Source organism: Rhinoderma darwinii, chromosome 13 (assembly GCF_050947455.1).
Source record: "Rhinoderma darwinii isolate aRhiDar2 chromosome 13, aRhiDar2.hap1, whole genome shotgun sequence".
Taxonomy (NCBI): Eukaryota; Metazoa; Chordata; class Amphibia; order Anura; family Rhinodermatidae; genus Rhinoderma; species Rhinoderma darwinii.
Window position 1 is genome coordinate 47,808,981 of NC_134699.1, and position 17,903 is coordinate 47,826,883.

At 43.9% G+C, this 17,903-nt stretch overlaps 1 protein-coding gene across 1 annotated transcript; it reads right to left on the reverse strand.

The window, feature by feature from the left end:
- Nucleotides 1-2,107: 2,107 nt before the first annotated feature.
- Nucleotides 2,108-17,315, reverse strand: UBALD2 (UBA like domain containing 2). The gene is made up of 3 exons (XM_075845388.1): nt 16,926-17,315; nt 12,402-12,464; nt 2,108-4,573 (listed from the first exon to the last, which is right to left on the reverse strand). Exons 1-3 carry the CDS (start codon nt 17,043-17,045, stop codon nt 4,241-4,243), a joined length of 516 nt encoding a protein of 171 aa, XP_075701503.1. The 5' UTR covers nt 17,046-17,315; the 3' UTR covers nt 2,108-4,240.
- Nucleotides 17,316-17,903: the final 588 nt, after the last annotated feature.

A 17,903-nucleotide genomic window follows, 5' to 3' on the forward strand; every position in this document is an offset into this window, starting at 1 on the left:
TGGCAGTAAATCCGTGGATTCTAGGCCCAAAAGATGGGGCAGGTGCCCATACAAGAGCCTGGACTGGAGGGACCAGGCTGTCCCGTGCTACAGCGCTACTTGGCCCTGCGCTTTCATGTTCTGCAGTTTCGACTGCATCAGGGACAACGTCCCCTGAAGATGAACCTGAAGTGACGCTGTCATCGTCACTACCTAAAACAGGTTCCATCTCGGACGCCATCTCTGATGCGGTCTCCGACTCAGACCACAGCATGGCGTATGCCTCCTCGGCGCTAAACAACTTCCTCGCCATAACGTAACTAACACTAACACTAACTAAACAAATTTTATTTTTTTATTTTTTTTATAAAACACACAAACTAAGGCCCCATGCACACGACCGTGCCCGCAATTGCTGTCCGCGATCGCGGGCACGGCCGGCCGCTGACTGACAGCCGCATTTTCGGGCCGTGCTCCCATACAAAGTATGGGAGCACGGCCCGCAAAATGCGAAAGAACGGACATGTTCCATAATTCCCGGAACATTTCCACGGCACTGACACCCTTCCGTAGTGCTACTGAAAGGTGTCAGCGTTCAATGAAAGTGAATGGCTCAGTTTTTGCGGACCGCAGTTGCGGTCCGCAAAAACAGAGGTTTTTTGCTGTCGTGTGCATGGGGCCTAACTGCTATATATATCTACACTACCGCTAACAAAAAAATAAACCGCTATTGCTATATATATTATATATATGTGGATATATATATAATTATATACTCCCTACCTGCCTATTCTAATAGAATAAAAGAAAGAAAGGTAGATAGATAGAAAAAAAGATAGATGGATAGATAGATTGTATAGATAGATAGAAATCTATCTATACAGAGAATGTTTTATAGTGTAACTGTTTTTTTTTTTTTTCACTGTAATCTTCTGGCAGCAATTCTCCCGAGTCTCTTTTTCTCCTCAAACTGAAACAATGTTTGAGGAGAAGAAAAGAGGCAGGAGATTTACTGCCAGAAAACTCAAAATAAAACAAATGTGGTCGCTGTGATTTTCACAGCGACCACATGTTCAGGGACCATCAGATTGGTCCCTGATACTCTGCCCAGTGCCCAGAGCTGTTGGTAACAGCGAGGGCACAGGGCTGTGTGCACGCGATCGCGGGCACAGGGCTGTGTGCACGCGATCGCGTGCACACTGTTTTATAAGCAGAAATGCATGTGATCGCTGTGATTGGTTGTCACAGCGACCACATGTTCAGGGACCATCAGATTGGTCCCTGATACTCTGCCCAGTGCCCAGAGCTGTTGGTAACAGCGAGGGCACAGGGCTGTGTGCACGCGATCGCGTGCACACTGTTTTCTATGCAGAAATGCATGTGATCGCTGTGATTGGTTGTCACAGCGATCACATGTTCAGGGGCCAAAAGATTGACCCCTGACATTCTGCCCAGTGCCCATGGCTGTTAGCAACAGCCAGGGCATAGAGCTGTGTGCACGCGATCGCGCGTGCACAGTCTCTGAAGTGCGGCCGTATATATACTATACGCCGGACTTTAGAGACCCTGACCGCTGGCCGTATATTTACGGCCAGCGGTCGGGAACCTGTTAATAGCCGAGGCCTGGTATTTGTTACCACAAAACGCACAAATGCTAAATACAACATTCTGCACACAAAATAAACCTCTATGGCTGGGTTCCCATGTTCAGGTAGTGGTGCCGTAGTCCGTGTGAGCTTTTATTATAATTAACAGTTTTCACAAAAGGTTTCTAGAATTGCGGTCATTACATTACATCTTTGTACAAGGTTTTCCCACAATGCATATTTTCCTCACTGCGAGAGGTGGCTAGAAAAGCAACACAAAAATGTCAGGAATAAGGCATGGTACAGTTTCGGGGGGGGGGGGGGGGGGGGGGAGAAAAAAAATGTGGGGCATCCTGGGAGTTGTCTGGTACCGTGTTGCGGTGCGTAATTTTTAGCCAATGCAATACGCCACAACAGCGTCCAAAATGCACAAAACTATAAGATGTGAAGCTAGCCTATTCACAAAACAGACAAGCTGCTGTCCTTTCTTGAGCATTGAAGTCCTTAAATAGACAATATTTCTAGAAGGGATACTCTCCAGATTTAATATTGCAACACATTTTAAATTTATTTGTGAATGTTACCAGAAAGGACAACCATTAGTTTATAAATTGATATATTCAGAGGGCACACAGTGTAGTATGTCTCTATTTTGTACAGAGCTCTATGAAGTCTCTACTATATCTTCATATGCTTCCGATTTCACACATATGGAATTCAATAGAGGGGGGGATAGAAAATAAATCATGGCATGCTCCACCAGACTCTGTACGGAGGTATTCTCTAGGGGGAGAATACTTACATACAGACACAGTCTGTTACTGACGTACTAAGAAACCGTACCGGCTCCTTGCAAAGGACTCTGATGTGTGTAGGACCCAAAAAACAAACCTCTTTAGAAAAGCTATAAGTCCCTTTTCATTAAATAGTATCACTAGCCCTGCTGTTAATGTAATGCCTTTTTCCAGCGTCAAGACCGGTTTAGAGACAGGATCTCCATGTTAGGGTTTCCACATTTTAGATTTGACACCATACCCATAAATAAAACTGCAATTTTTAGCCAGTTTAAAAATCCAACAATGTAAAATATTCCCCCTTTTAAACTATATTGAGCACACACCTCTCTAGTGGATGTTTTGTCATGGGTTTAGTTGACCTGGGTATCATGATATTTGGCTGCAATGTTCTCAGTCTTGGTCATTTTAAACCTTTGAACAGATACCATGGTGGCCAGTGCCGTCCTCTGGTGCGCTCTTATTGCTCATGGAGAAGCGCTTTGTAACTTTTATGCTCCTAGTTGGGCACGGAAGCAAAACGGGAGAAAAGAAACAAGTCTCAATAACTCACTGGATGTTGCCCCTTCAAAAAGGACCAATAACCATAGAAAATTTGCAAAAGAACCCCAGAAATGTCTCCCCCAATCTTCTCTTTTATTTTGATTCTATTTAGTCTCATATTGCAAAACTGAGAAATTTTCTGTCTCCCAGATCAGCCATGTCAACCCTCCTATCCCTCACTGTTCTGTGTCTTGTAGTAAGACAACTGGCTGTAGTAGGAGGCTTCCCCCTCAGCAATAGGACACAAGGATTGTTAAGAACTACCCCTCCAATAATACCCTTCCCTCAGGCGTTCACCAAATTAATACCGAACAGATCCGGAGGAAATTGACCCGTGTTCTCTGCAAGATCCTGCAGACTGGCAAACACAGGGAGCAAGTTTATCTCCCGTTTCCTTTCATCATTCATTTCTAGGTTTAGTGTTCCTCTAAGCAGCGTATAAAAGGAGACTGCTCAGGTTTGTTATTCTTCCATACAGAATATCCAGGCATAGTTTCACATGCGAAGATTTTGTTATCCCAAGATGGAAACCACAGTAGGACAGAAAACCAGATCATTTTTCATTCACAAGACGCCATCATAATTATGTATTCTTCTGACCCAGTTAAGACCCAGTCGTTGCGAAGTTTTGCGATAAAGTGACAAAACTAAATTATTCCTGAAGTTGGTACATAAATGCCCAGCACCTCCATAGATACTGGATCACCAAGGTGGTCCGTCTGAAAAGGCTTTTTACCAGTCTCCAACTCCATCAGTTACACTAGAGCTCTTGATTTCTGCGTAGACCTCTTTATACCGCCCTTTGCTTAGCAAAGTAGACGCCATGATTGCGCCAGTCTCTTGCTCTCTGCTGAACATCATGCTATGTGTAGGTTGACACAATACAGTCCTAAGCAACGTCAATCAGGTAGGTTTACGCTTCCTGTTCGCTCTCCGACTGGGGAAGAGTAAAAGGCAGAAGGGACAATCCCTTAAAGCTTCTTCCCATTTGTTGCTACTGTTAAAAGTTGCTCCTTCTAGATTCTTATCAGGGTAGACATTTTCAGCGTGCCTGAATAAAAATTCTTCATCCCCCTCCTCCAACACCTCACATAAATTCAAATCTTTATATATTATAATTATATATTAAAAAGAAATGGGGAGGAGGGGGTGGACAGAATTTTGACCAATCCATCCATTTCCGCTGGCCTCCAAAAAAAAATTAAAAAATGCAGAAAGAAAATTAAAAAAAAAATAAAGTCCGTTCATAAAATTTAACAGGAGGAAGGAAGAGAGAAGGGAGAAGGGAGAAGGGAGCCACTCCACCTCCTCCCCTCTTCAGTGCACTCAAGCCCAGTCTTATCTCTGCCCATCCATGGCAGTCATGGCTTTTTGGGGGCCCCCTGCAGGCTGGGAGGTTGGGGGCCAGGCTTGTTGTGGATGATGGTGGTGGTGATGATGATGATGATGAATGAGGTGTGTGGTTGGAGAGGCTGGGGGCAGCCAGACAGGCTGTTGGCCGGGTGGTGATGAAGCCCAATACGGGTTGAAACTGCCAGGAGGAGAACAGGCGTTTGAAGCTGCTGGACTGCTGCTGTTTTGCAAGCTCTCTGAGGTTCGCAGTTTAGAAAACATGGCTAAAGCATCCGGGAAGTTGGGCGGAGTGGCTGGTGTATTACTTGGGGTACACATCTGCAATACAAGAAGGTATAGGGCTAGTTAATAGACCACCTTAAATTAAATACCATTATAAAAGGCCAGTTATTGCTTTGCTAATATATAAACATTTGTCTTAAACAATTATTGCCCTTCTATCACAGATCTAAAAACTGCACCAATAAAGCAATGACCCTTTACAAATGTATACAGTGACATACCGGCCGCCGGATCGGTTATGTTAGGTTAGCAAGATTTTCAGCGCAACTGGACAATTCTAAACAAAATCAAAACTCCTGCAGAAATTATTGTGAACCCAGCAATCCGGGATCAGAGCAAATCTGTTTCAATAGTTTAAGTGACGCCAAAGGATTAGGAACTCTACCACATCTGGGGCTAAACAAAACGGATACCCTGTGTTAGGGGGGCAGTGCATGACAGTTTCTCTTTGGGGTACTTTCAATCCCTGTATGACGCAGGGTATAACACGTATTAGGGTGTTACAGGTATGTTGCAACTTAATAGCCACTAAATGTAGTTTTAGACAACCCCTTTTACATATCCTATTAGGGCCTGCAGATAGAACAGAGAAGGGTCACTCCGCACAGTACCCGAAGAGCAGAACTATCCGGGGGATCCAGCTCAATCATGCATTACATAGATGTCCCACTGATTCCGACCGGCACTACAGAACTAGTGATCATAGCGATGTGAAACATTTTTTGGAGTTCCAATTAAAGAAAACATGTCGTAAGAAAATGACCTATTGTTTAAAGGAAAGGTGTCACAAAATTTTAATTTTATGGGGGTTTTTTTTTCACCCAAACTCTCTCTCTTAACATTTTTCAATTAGGACAAGTTCACGCTACCGTTAATATACATTTACCTCTTTTCCGTCAGAGGACGAGAGGATGGGAACATTAAACGGTAAGCAACTGTTCCGTTGGAATTACCATGGATTTCATAAAAACATTTTATTGAAATAAGAACTCCACACACCACCATCTTTCACAATTTAATTGAACAAAACATAGATCGAATTAGTCCACATGTAAAAGTGTCAAATACACTAGAGTTTCTTGTGGAGCGCTTTTTAAAATACAGAGTTAATGTTTTTTGCAGGTTCTCACGCGTTTTGCAAGTGCTTTTTGTAAAAAAAAATTGGCGCGTAATTAGGACTGCCATTGACTATGGGAACATTTGGTGAGTTTTACGCACCAAAGAATTGACCTGACGCTTCGGTTTTACACAATGAGTTTCTTTAAAACACTCTCGTAAAAAAAGCGCGTTGTATGTATTATCGGCTCGCTTTTCCATAGGTGTAAATGAGAAGCTTAATCAAGTCTTTGACGCATTTTTCGGCACATAAAATGCACCAAAAAATGCATCAAATACACACCGTGTGAACCTGTCAACTGAAAAGTCATTCACCACTGACTCATCATTCTTAGCCTTTTGGTGTGTCCTGTAGCTGCTGCCATTTGTAGAATCATTCCCAAAATGGATCTGGACAATGCTTAGCAATTTGAAGACATCTCTTCCTGCCTTGTAGCCAAGAACACAGGGGGTGAGTCTTCCTTCCACATTTTACAGCAGCTGTGGGTCAGGTTGCTTTGCCTGATTCACCTTGCTGTAATTCTGGGAAGTGATCTGGAAAACATGCCAAATTATTAATTTCATTTTTAATACTGCCCAAAAATAAAAAATACACCAAAAAAAGTTACAAAAAAAATAAATAGTAAAATGTCGCAACCGGCATCCGAGTGTATTTTTTCACATTTTTTTTTACGTTTCCTAAACTTTTTTTTTTTTTTTTTTAGTGTTTTACTAGTCCTACTAGGGGATTTTATTATGCGATCCTGCAGTGTATTACTGCCTGTCCGTTTAGAACGGACAGGCATCTGCTAGGCCATGCCTCTGGCATGACCTATCAGGCATTCGCTACAGGAAGACCTTGTGGCCTTTATTAGGCCCCCGGTTGCCAATGGAGACAGAGACACTCGGTGATCTTATCGCCTGGTGTCGGTGGGAGAGAGAGGGAGCTCCCTCCCTCTATCCAAAACCACTCAGATGCGGCACTCGCTATTGAGCGCCGCATCTGAGGGATTAAACGGGTGAGATCGATACGGATATCGATCTCACATGTTCGAGCAGGGACGCTCCCAGCCCTCAGCTGTCTCTGGTAGCGGAGAGCAGGGAGCTTGAACGGCTCCCTGCTCTGTTTATTTATTCTGATGCAGCGCTGTGAAAAGGATTATGCATCAGAATAAAGCCCATTAGTGGCCGCCGTGAAAAGGCGTATTTTGGCGGTCACTAACGGGTTAATACACAAGAAGAAGCAACAGCTACAAACACTAACAGCCAGGTTAAAGTACAGTTCACTGGTTGTCATTACTGTACAGCACAGGCCTGAGGTTACTAAATAACTGCAGAGATGCATTTAAAGCAACTCCCTTGTAAGTAACCCAAAAGAGCAATTTAAAGTGCAGCTAAACGTTCGACAAATTTCTGACATGTCATAGTGACATGTCAGAAGTTTGGATTGGTGAGGGTCCGGGCACTGAGACCCCCACCAATCTCTAGAACGAAGCAGCTGAAGTGCTCGTGTGATCGCTCAGCTAATTCGTGTCTGTTCGGCTTTTTCCGGAAATAAATGTATCGGTGTACGGACTCAATAGAAAGTCTATGAGCTCGTACTCCGATACATCGGCTTTCCGGAAAAAGCCGAACAGAAACGAAGCGGCTGAGCGCTCACACGAGTCAGCTGCTTCGTTCTAGCGATTGGTGGGGGTCTCAGTGCCCGGACCCCCCCCCAATACAAACTTTTGACATGTCACTATGACATGTCAGAAGTTTGTCGAACGTTTATCTACACTTTAAGTTAAATGCTGGGCAGCCTTCGGCCGTATTCAGACAAGCGAGTCAGTTTTCAGTTCCGTGTAGCATCCTGTTCTTTCTCATCATTTCTTTAGTAAATGGACCGCACACGAATGTCTTCCGTGTTTTTCACGCACCCATAGACTTCAACGAACAATATGGTCCACAAAAACAGACCAAAATAGGACATGCAGTGAGCTTCACACAACGGATACACGCTGCATGAAAAAACACGCATGTGTGAACAGCCCCATTGATTTGCATCGGTCAGTTTGCGGTCTGTCATTTAAACAGACAGCACAAGGACGTAAAATACGGTAGTCTGAATAAGGCCTTAATAAAATCAGAGTAGCCATTTTGTCCCGTTGCCATGTAAAATAAATACAATTCTCCACCTCCCTCTAGTACCGGTCATGCTGGCTCAATATTCAGCACAGAGAAGCGAACGATCAATATTTGCAGCCCCCTCCCCCATCAGCAGGAAACAGTCCCCCACCATCTTGCTGCTGTGGCCACTGTGATCAGCTGCTATCTACAGGGGAGTAATGCAACCAGAAGGCTCACTTTCCTGTAGCTCCGCAGCATTGAAAACATCGCATGGCAAGGCTCCTGCTGAAGTCACTGGGTGGCCATTGTTTTTGATGGGTGCCCTGAAATTCTCCGCTGTACAAAGCAACCTGTGGGCCAAAATGCCCTAAAAGGGCATCTGAAAAAGAACGCGACAAAGGGTTTTACGGACATTATAAAGTTGATTTAATACAGAACTGTATGTGCAGTAGGAGCGTGTACATGGAGTCTTATCCAGCGCTTCCTTCAAATCAACTTTATTTATAATGTTCTGGAGAACCCCCTTTAACTCGGCTGCTCTCCATAAATTATAGAGAGTATACACTTGCGGCCTTGAGGCAATGCAGCAGTTGAAGCATGTTTGTAAATTACTGGGAGGCTGAAATACCTTTTTACACACATTTCTAAACAGAAATCCAGCGCCGATCCTTAACAGATCACATTAAGGCACTGGACCTAACAAATGGGGGTGGTTGGACAGCCTTGATAAAGACCCATTCATGGGTTGAAACGTTGCCAGTGTTTTTATGCTTGGTGAATAAATCACCAAGAACATGTCCTATTCTTGTCCGCAATTGCGGACGGCTACCGATGTATAAAGTAAAAACCCTTATGGTCGTGTGCATGAGGCCTCAGAGAGTGGAAAGTCAGTTCATTTTTGTGGTTCAGAGGCCCTTTAAAATATCTCTTCTATAAATCTATGCATTATGGGGAAGTATAGCTGATAAACAGATTACTCTGCTGCGTAGGTAACTATGCCAATCAATTTGGTTACTGAGGCCTATAAACACATCTGCTGTGGCGACCTGTGATAATATCATCCGGATTGTGAATGACTATATAGGGAATTTTTTTAAACACGAAAAACATGAAAAATTCCCTTTACGATATTGACCGTAGTCTAAGGCTACATTCACACGAGCGTGATAGATTTACACGCGGAAAATAACGTGCGTAAAATCTGCCCGCGTGTGTTGCATTATGCATCAGTGTGCTTTGCCAGTGGCATGCGTTTTTCACTCACTCGCAAGCATTTTTTTTAAATTTATTTATATATTTTTTTAAAGTATTTGATGCATCCGTGCGCTGTCCGCGGTTTTCACGCACCCATTGACTTCAATGGGCGACTAGTTGTGTGAAAACGCACCAATATGGGACTTGGAGTGAGTTTCACGCAACAGACACTGGCTGCGTGAAAACTCACGCATGTGTGAATGGCCCCATTGAAAAATCAATGGGGGGGGCGGCGTGCTGTGCGCGGTTTCAACACACAGCACACGGATGAGATTCACGCTCCTGTGAATGGGCCCGAACATTAGAAGGGCCAGTTATTCCTATGCTGACGACAGAAAGAGACTTCTCATTACAAAAGGCACCTACCCAAAGTTGGCTTTTCTGACAACACTTATTTTAACATGTCAGGTCACATTAGATGGTAAAAATTACTGCCAAGTAAAAATTAATTGGTTTGGGTATTTGTTCTCAGAATTATTCAAGCTGCATGCAAATTTTACAAACAGATTTTGTTAATAGAAGCCTGTCAGAAAGACGATATACTGCAATACATTAGTATTGCTGTATATAGTGCAAGCGGTCCAACTATCACTGGTTTAAGTCCCCTAGGGACTGGCAATGTGGTAAAGCAACCTCATTGCTTTATTCTGCAAATTTGGGGTAGACACACTCGCTCTAGTTTCCTCACAATCCCCCCTCCCTTATTCTGGCTAGTGCCAGGAGAAGGAGGGGGTTAAATCTTAAAACCTCCTACACTGTGTGCCGCCATTTTAAGAGCGAATGCACAGTGTAGGAGGATTAGATACAGGGCTCAGACGACAGTATAACACGAACATAATACACACATCACATACACAAACATAAATTACCTGCTCCTGCCGCCTTCGCTTCCTTGAACATATGGCCGGAAGCCGCAGCCGGAAGTCGTAGTCTTACTGTCCGGCAGCAGCTTCCGGTCCACATGAAAATGGCGCCGGATTTCAGTCTGCTAACGAGCTTCGTTTTGGTCTGTGTGGGAGCGGCGCATGTGCCGTTCCCACACAGACGGCGTACGCTGCAGAGAATGGAACGGCTCCCGTTCGCATTCTCTATGGGGATGTATGTGCCGTATTCCATCTCTGTATGTGCCGTTAATCGACACATACAGAGATGAAAAAAAAAATGGCAGCCCCCATAGAGAAGTAAAAGTAAGAAAAAAGTACAACACAAAAACACAAATAGATAAAATTTATTTTAATATCATACTAAAAGCAATATTATAAAATAAAATAAAAAATTCAGTGACACCTTCCCTTTAAATATTGACCGTGCTTCACACAGATATCTAAAATACCAAAACAGGTTGCATTCACTGTAGATAAGCCATAGCCCTTCACTAAACACATGAGAAAAGATCTACCTTATCTACACTATAAAAGAGTATAAAGATAGGGTAGGCACAAGAGAGTGAACAAAGTTCCATAGCCAACATACACGTACTAGAGTAAAGGGGGTTTTACACTGGGCGATTATGGAGCAGACGAGATTTCATAGAACGCTCGTTCCCGATAATTTCCCTGTGTAAACAGGGCAGCGATCGTCAGATGAACGAGCGAACGCTCAATCATCTGCTGATCGTATCGATTTTAAAAAGTAAATAATCGTTGTCAGCAGCACATCCCCCGGTGTAAACACGAAGACGTGCTACCGACATGATAACGTATGGGGACGAGCGATCGGAGTAACGACCGCTCGTCCCCATACATAACTCCGTGTGACCGGAGCAAACGAGCGCCGATCAACAATGTCTCATTGATCCGCGTTCACTGCACCGGCCGGTGTAAAAGGGCCTTAACATGGGCCAACGATTGGTCAAAACAAGCGCTGACATGAATGTTTGTTCCCGATCTTTGACCTGTGTAAACAAAGGAACAATCCGCTGATTAGCAAGCAAGCGCACATTCATCGGCTGATTGTATAATTTATGCTGCAGAAAATATTATCCTTGTCGGCAGCACATCTACCTGTGTAAACATGATAGAAATGCATGGGGACCAGCGATCTAGTAACGATCGCTCGTTCCCCTACATAACCGATCATAGCTCCTTGTGAAAGGAGTAAATGAGCACCGATCAACGAGGTGTCTTGTTGATCGGTGCTCGTTTTTCACGGCCTAAATTGGCCGGTGTAAACGTACCCTAAGCGGTCTTTTATACTGGCAGATTTCTGCCGGTAAACCAGCGCCGACTGATATAGCACGTTGATCAGCCCTCGTATACCTTCATTTACATAGAGCAATGATTGTACTGTATGAGGGACTAACAAGATCCTTCGTCGGTATACAGTTTGCATCATTGCGGGCAGCACATCCCCTTTACATGGGAAGATACGCTGCTGACAACGATGATATTTACTGCCACAAAAGATGCGATCAGCCGACAAATGTGTTTGCTTACTTGTTGACTGATCGCTGTGCCCTTCTACATGAGCCTATGATTGGGAACGGGCGTTCTGTTCCCCCAATCATCAACTTGTGTATAAAAATAAAAAAAATACTAAAGACCGGTCACATATCACGATTTTCATCTTTGTTTACAAGTCATTTTGACAGGAAAGTAAAAAAAATAATTTGTCAATAAGATGGGTAAATTCAGTTTCTATCCTATTCCTTTTTGAATAATTGGTTGAAGCTTTCTGCATTTCCTCCCTGCTATGAATGAAGGCACCTCGAGTTCCGACCGTGTACCAGAACGTAGCTATTTTCTGGCCAACAATTGGGTGCTCCTGCCCAAGAACTAGGCCGGAGCAGAAGTCCAAACAGCATGTTAGGCACCATTCACACCACGTTTGTGATGTACGATCAGCGCGTACGCCAGGAAAGCTCCTGACGTACACGCTCAACGCGTCAATAGGGTAACATTAGCACGATGGAGGCCAAAAGCGGCCTTTAGGCCTCTGTTGGCCAGTATACCACAAAAAAAATAAAAAGTATGGTCAGACAATTCTGTAGTCCCGTAAAAACCCGTTCTTATGGTATAAATCTGTATAATAAGCCAACATTAAATCCGGCATAAAAAGTAGCACAACGAAGAATCGGTCAGCACAAGAGAGTTATTTTATGACGGCAGGGGATATGAGCACATAGGTGGGATTGCTCCGGTCCATACATGAATCTATAGATGCACTACAGAATGTTTGTGCAGCTGTCCACCCTGCCACGCTCTCGCTTTCCTGGAGGCCATTTTGTTGTGGTTGTTACACACTCTGCTCTTCCTGTGTTTACACGCGGTGGACCTCTAGAGTCACATACGGATGTGTGCTATGCATTCCGTCCAGTGGGGACAGCGCACACAGACTCTCTCGTGGGCTGATTTTAACCCCTCATGAGGTGCTGAGACCATAACCAAAAGAACAGGATACTACTCACCATGTGCGGATGATGCGGAGCACTGGGTATATTGGTTTCTTGAAAAAAGGTGCTGAGAGCAGTCTAAACAGACAAGAAAAACATCGATTAGACCTTAATGTAGCAATGGATGTAACCGATATGCAAAATTGTTCCACTATATACTCCCCATTATGAAGCCTGAGGGACGTATACCATAAAGTGTGCATGCGAGACATAAAGCGAGCAGTACAATACGGTGTACACACATACAGGAGGTAGGGGGAGAGGTCAGTAAACAGAACATTGTGGTAGGAACATTTGTCTTGTGGATGGCAATGACATCACAGGAAGGGAGCGTCCACAAGCACCTCAGACAAAACAATGATGGTCGTATTCAAGGAGGGGAAGCCCTTGGTAGTTACATCATAGACATAATATATATATGATCGCACGCGCGCTGTATACATACACCCCATAAATATTTTCTATAAAAAAGGCAAATACAAAAGACAGTGTTTTGGTTTACGACCAGCGACTTTTGCTTTTTGGAGTATGGCAGCGCTGCAATAAGACATTACATAGCAGGAGCTGATGACAGCAGACAATAGCCAAGCACGCCAGGCAGGCGTTTACACGCAGACGCGCACCGACCTGGGGTAACGTGGATCTCTGTGTGCCAACGTACAGCGTGCCAGAACTGCAAACAACAACACTGCCGGGTAGTATTGTACGGAAACAAACACAAAAGCCACCTTTGCCCAACATACAAAGCACAAGATAATAGGAGGTGTCCATGGGGATAGAATCCATCAGTTTATGACACTCGTATGATGAAAATACGACATCTGTCCAGCAAACAGCGAGTGGTTATTACACAACACATGCAGAACAAACGCACAGCTACACAGACAGAGGCAGGAAAGCCGCCCTGCCCCCAACTACTCCATGTATTATAGTAAACAATGAACCCTGGCCTAATAATAGAACATACTCCGCTCTTCAGAATCGTACCGAAAGCACTCAACAACAATGTAAACTCAACAAGGTAGTGTTAAACATGTGTGTGCGTATATGCCGGGGTGCGTATATGCTGGGGTGAGTATATAGGTGCGTATATGCCGTGGTGAGTATATAGGTGCGTATATGCCGTGGTGAGTATATAGGTGCGTATATGCCGGGGTGAGTATATAGGTGCGTATATGCCGGGGTGCGTATATAGGTGCGTATATGCCGGGGTGAGTATATAGGTGCGTATATGCCGGGGTGCGTATATGCCGGGGTGAGTATATAGGTGCGTATATGCCGGGGTTAGTATATAGGTGCGTATATGCCGGGGTGAGTATATAGGTGCGTATATGCCGGGGTGAGTATATATATATATATATTTGCGTATATGCCGGCGTGAGTATATATATGTGCGTATATGCCCGTGTGTGTGTATATAGGTGCGTATATGCCCGTGTGTGTGTGTGTGTGTGTGTGTGTGTGTGTGTGTGTGTGTATATATGTGCGTATATGCCAGTTTGTGTATATAGATGCGTGTGTGTGTGTGTGTGTGTATATATATATGTGCGTATATGCCAGTTTATGTATATAGATGCGTGTGTGTGTGTGTGTGTGTGTGTGTGTGTGTGTGTGTGTGCAGCAGAAGGAGGTGGAGACACCACTGACAACAACAACAATGAAGGTTAACCCCTTCACCACCCAAGAGCCACACTGCGGAATTTATAAGAAAGCCTTCAACAGCTCTGGGAGAATATGCTACACAATGTACCCTTTATAACATCCATGTGACATGAAACATTTCCATATACAATTACATAGTGTTTACAAACAAACCACATACAGGAAGGCAAAGAATCTGAAAGATCATAATCCTGCTACATAAAGAACAGCCACAGACATTGCATAACTGCACCAAAATTATGAGAGATATATATATATATACATACAAATTGTTAGTGGTTAGTGTCAGTTTATCATCCAACACACTACCATGACTAAGAAATATTTTGCAGCATTGCGCATAGGTGAAAGTTGAACTGTATCCAGGGACCCTAGAAAACGAGCGCCCAGCGTGTGGCAGTGTTTAGTACAAATCCGCACCCTTGAGGACTTGGTTTGCCAACATTAATTCATAGGAAAATGCACGTTTCTCATCAACATTCAATGTAGGGTTTTCTTGTTTTGACCAATGACTGCTCAGTATTTGTGACATTGTTTTTACCATTCATTTATTTATTTTGAACCTGAGCATATTGTATAAATATTAAAACATAAAAGATACAGAGCTGCCAGAACAGAATATAAAATACATAGTTTATTCTTTTATAAAACATATTATATACATTTATAGATTTATTTTTTCCTTGGTCACAGGGGAGTTGGGTCATTTAATTGTGCAATGTGCCATAATCTAAAACCCGTTCCCATAAACAACATCTCCTAACAGTTGTTCAGCGGGGTTATATTCTGGGCGCGGGGCTCATGCCAGACTATATGATGGATACAATTACTGTGTTTATAAATAGATTGGATGGTCACATGGTCTTCCTGCCACGCCACCCCCCCCCCCCCTATTCTATAGGATTTTGCTGAAGGGTCATCAGAAATACCAAGCAAACCAGTTTGACCCCCCAACAAGCCTGGCCGACCATACACAAGGACAGAAGCTTGGGTACATACGGAAAGATAGCAGAGGCTCTGCATGTAGAATGTGTACATGTTCAAAGATCACAATCACATATACATAACAATATACCCATATATCTCAGGCCGCAACTTACACGCTACCGCGACTTTAAAATGATAAGAAGGAGACAGACAACTGATTTTGGAGCCATACTTTGTATGGGAGCACGGGTTGAAAATGCGGGCGGCTGCCTGCACCCGGCCGTGCCCGCAATCGCAGTCCGTGATTACGGGCACAGCCGTGTACATGAGGCCTTACTGTCCATGCGTAAGTCATTTTAAAGGGTAAACTCACCTTAAAGGGGTTTTCCAGGCCCTAAAAATTTATGACCTTTCTTCAGGATCGGCTATTGATAGCTGAAGGGTCAGGGTCCGACTTTCGGGACCCCCGCTGATCAGCTGTTTTGCGATTCCTCAATCTTTTGGTGTGGGGGGGGGGGGGGTTTGTTTTTACGGCGTACACCGTGCGGTAACACGGCATGTTAACCTTATTCTGCGGGTCAATACGATTACAGCGATACCAGATTTATATAGTTGTTTTTTTAACGTGTTACTACTTTTACAAGGAAACTGATTGCTAAAAATAGAATTTGAGATTTGTCGCCATATTCTGAGAGCCATAACGTTGTTATTTTTTTTTCCGTTGATTGAGCGGTATGAGGGCTTCCTTTTTGCGGGGCGAGCTGTAGTTTCTATTGGTATCATTTTCAAGTACATGAGACTTTTTGATCATTTTTTATTACATTTTTTGTGGGAGATGAAGTAAGCAAAAAAACAGCGATTCTGGCAATTCTAATTTTTTACAGTGTCCACTGTGCGGACTAAATAATGATATATTGTAATAGTTCAGCCTTTTACGGACGTGTCGATACCAGTTATGTTATTTTTTTTTATAACATTGTGCTTGAGGGAAAAGGTTTTTATTTTTTCATTTATTAAAAAAACAAAACAAAAAAAAAAACACCTTCATTTTACTTGTCCCCATAGGGGACTTGAACCAGCGATCGTTGGATCGCATGCATGATATACTGCAATACTAATGTATCCCAGTATATTGTGATACGGACACTCACCTATGAAGCTCTGCCGGAGGCAGGGCGTCATAGGGGTACAAAAATGGCGGATATCAGATTGCTCCTGATAATAAGAAGTACATTATGGAAAGGTCATATATCCAAACCTATCAGAGCAGGCTCGTCGCAAATTAACCTACACGCAAGTGTCGCTTAGAAGCATCAATAGTGAATGTTATACCCATACAGACTCGCGACACCCCTATATAGACTCGCGACACCTATATGGACTCGCGACACCTATATGGACTTTCACATATTCAACTTCTCCAAAGTTGATGCAACCAATGAGGAAGAACACACACCACGTGCCTTCAGACCAAAACTAAAAGAGGACTCGCGCTGGGGACTAACCCGGGGCAAAGGAGTTGTGCCAATGGAAACATTCACACAATTGATCCGTCTAACGCGGACGCAGCCGGCGGCGCAGATCAGGTCCATTATATAAGGAGGAAGCTAAGTCACAAAAAGCTTGTGGTTCTTAGCAACTTTTACCCAGTGCCTCACACCGCAGGGCTCAATGCATTCATATGGGACACCGGCGTCACCGGACAGATTGACAAAAAGTATCCTCGTTTTTTGGAAAGTTATTACATCCCCACATGCTAAGATGACGATTTAAATAAATGTGCATATTTTATATATATATTTATATTACACACAAATAAGGATTGTTTACTGACAAGAAGGTATTTAGAAAGATAAGTAGTCAATAGCAACAGTGCCGATCACACACAGGGACTTGGCGTATGCAGCGTAGCGTGCTATGTGTGTATAAACATGGCGTGGACCGCCTCACCTCAAACTGCCAGTGTGCCGCCTGCAGTAGCTGCTTGGCCTGATCCGCCGCACACCCTGCAGCCAGCACGAACTGGTTAATCATGACCTGATGTCGTAATTCTTCCATGTTTACCGACATCCCGGGCCCCACTCCGCTCTACTCGCCCGGCAGCCTCGTTATGTCCTCAACCACAGGACCCGGCGCGTCACCCACTGTAGGGCAGGGCTGGGCGCTGCACCGCGTACGCTTATTGGAAGGCAGACTTGCCACTCTATATCTCTTCACGTTATGACTTGGCCGGCTATTGGCTAGTTAGCTTGTTTTGGCTATTCCCGCTGGATAATTGGCGGATTCCACTTCGCCTGTGTTGTACCGCCCTACTTGATGTTTTGGATCGTGCGGATTGGCTGGCTGTCTGTGTTGACGAGCGAAGAGACAGTCATTCTTTTCGTTGATTGGCGCGGAGGAGCTGAACAGACCGGGTCGCTGCTGATTGGCTCTCGCTGTAGAGTTTGAACACAGGTCTACGAAGCCTCAGCTTGTCTGATTGGATGGCGAGTGCCCGTATGGGACAACAGGGAAATGTAGACAAGTTCATTGAGGACTTTGTGAGGGTGATAGGACAAGGAGGCGCTGCGTGTGTGTGTAAACACTGAGGCCTGTACGGACGCTGGCCGGCGGGGAAGGCTGAGTCATTGTATAGAACGTTCCTCACCGCGTTCTTTTACGGGGGAAACAATATCAAAGGGGACTCTCCACATGTACTAACAAAAACTAAAGAAATGTTTACACCGAGAGACTGTGTTTTCAGGGTTAATGAGCAAAATGTATAAGGACTTAACCCCTTAAGGACAGAACAATTTTTTTATATTCCCCTCTTTGCATGCTCACAACTCTTTGTAGTTGTATGAGACTTTGTTTTTGCGGGACGAGTTGTACTTTATGTAGGACCATTTTTTTGGTACAAATACATTATCGATAAATTGATACAAATTT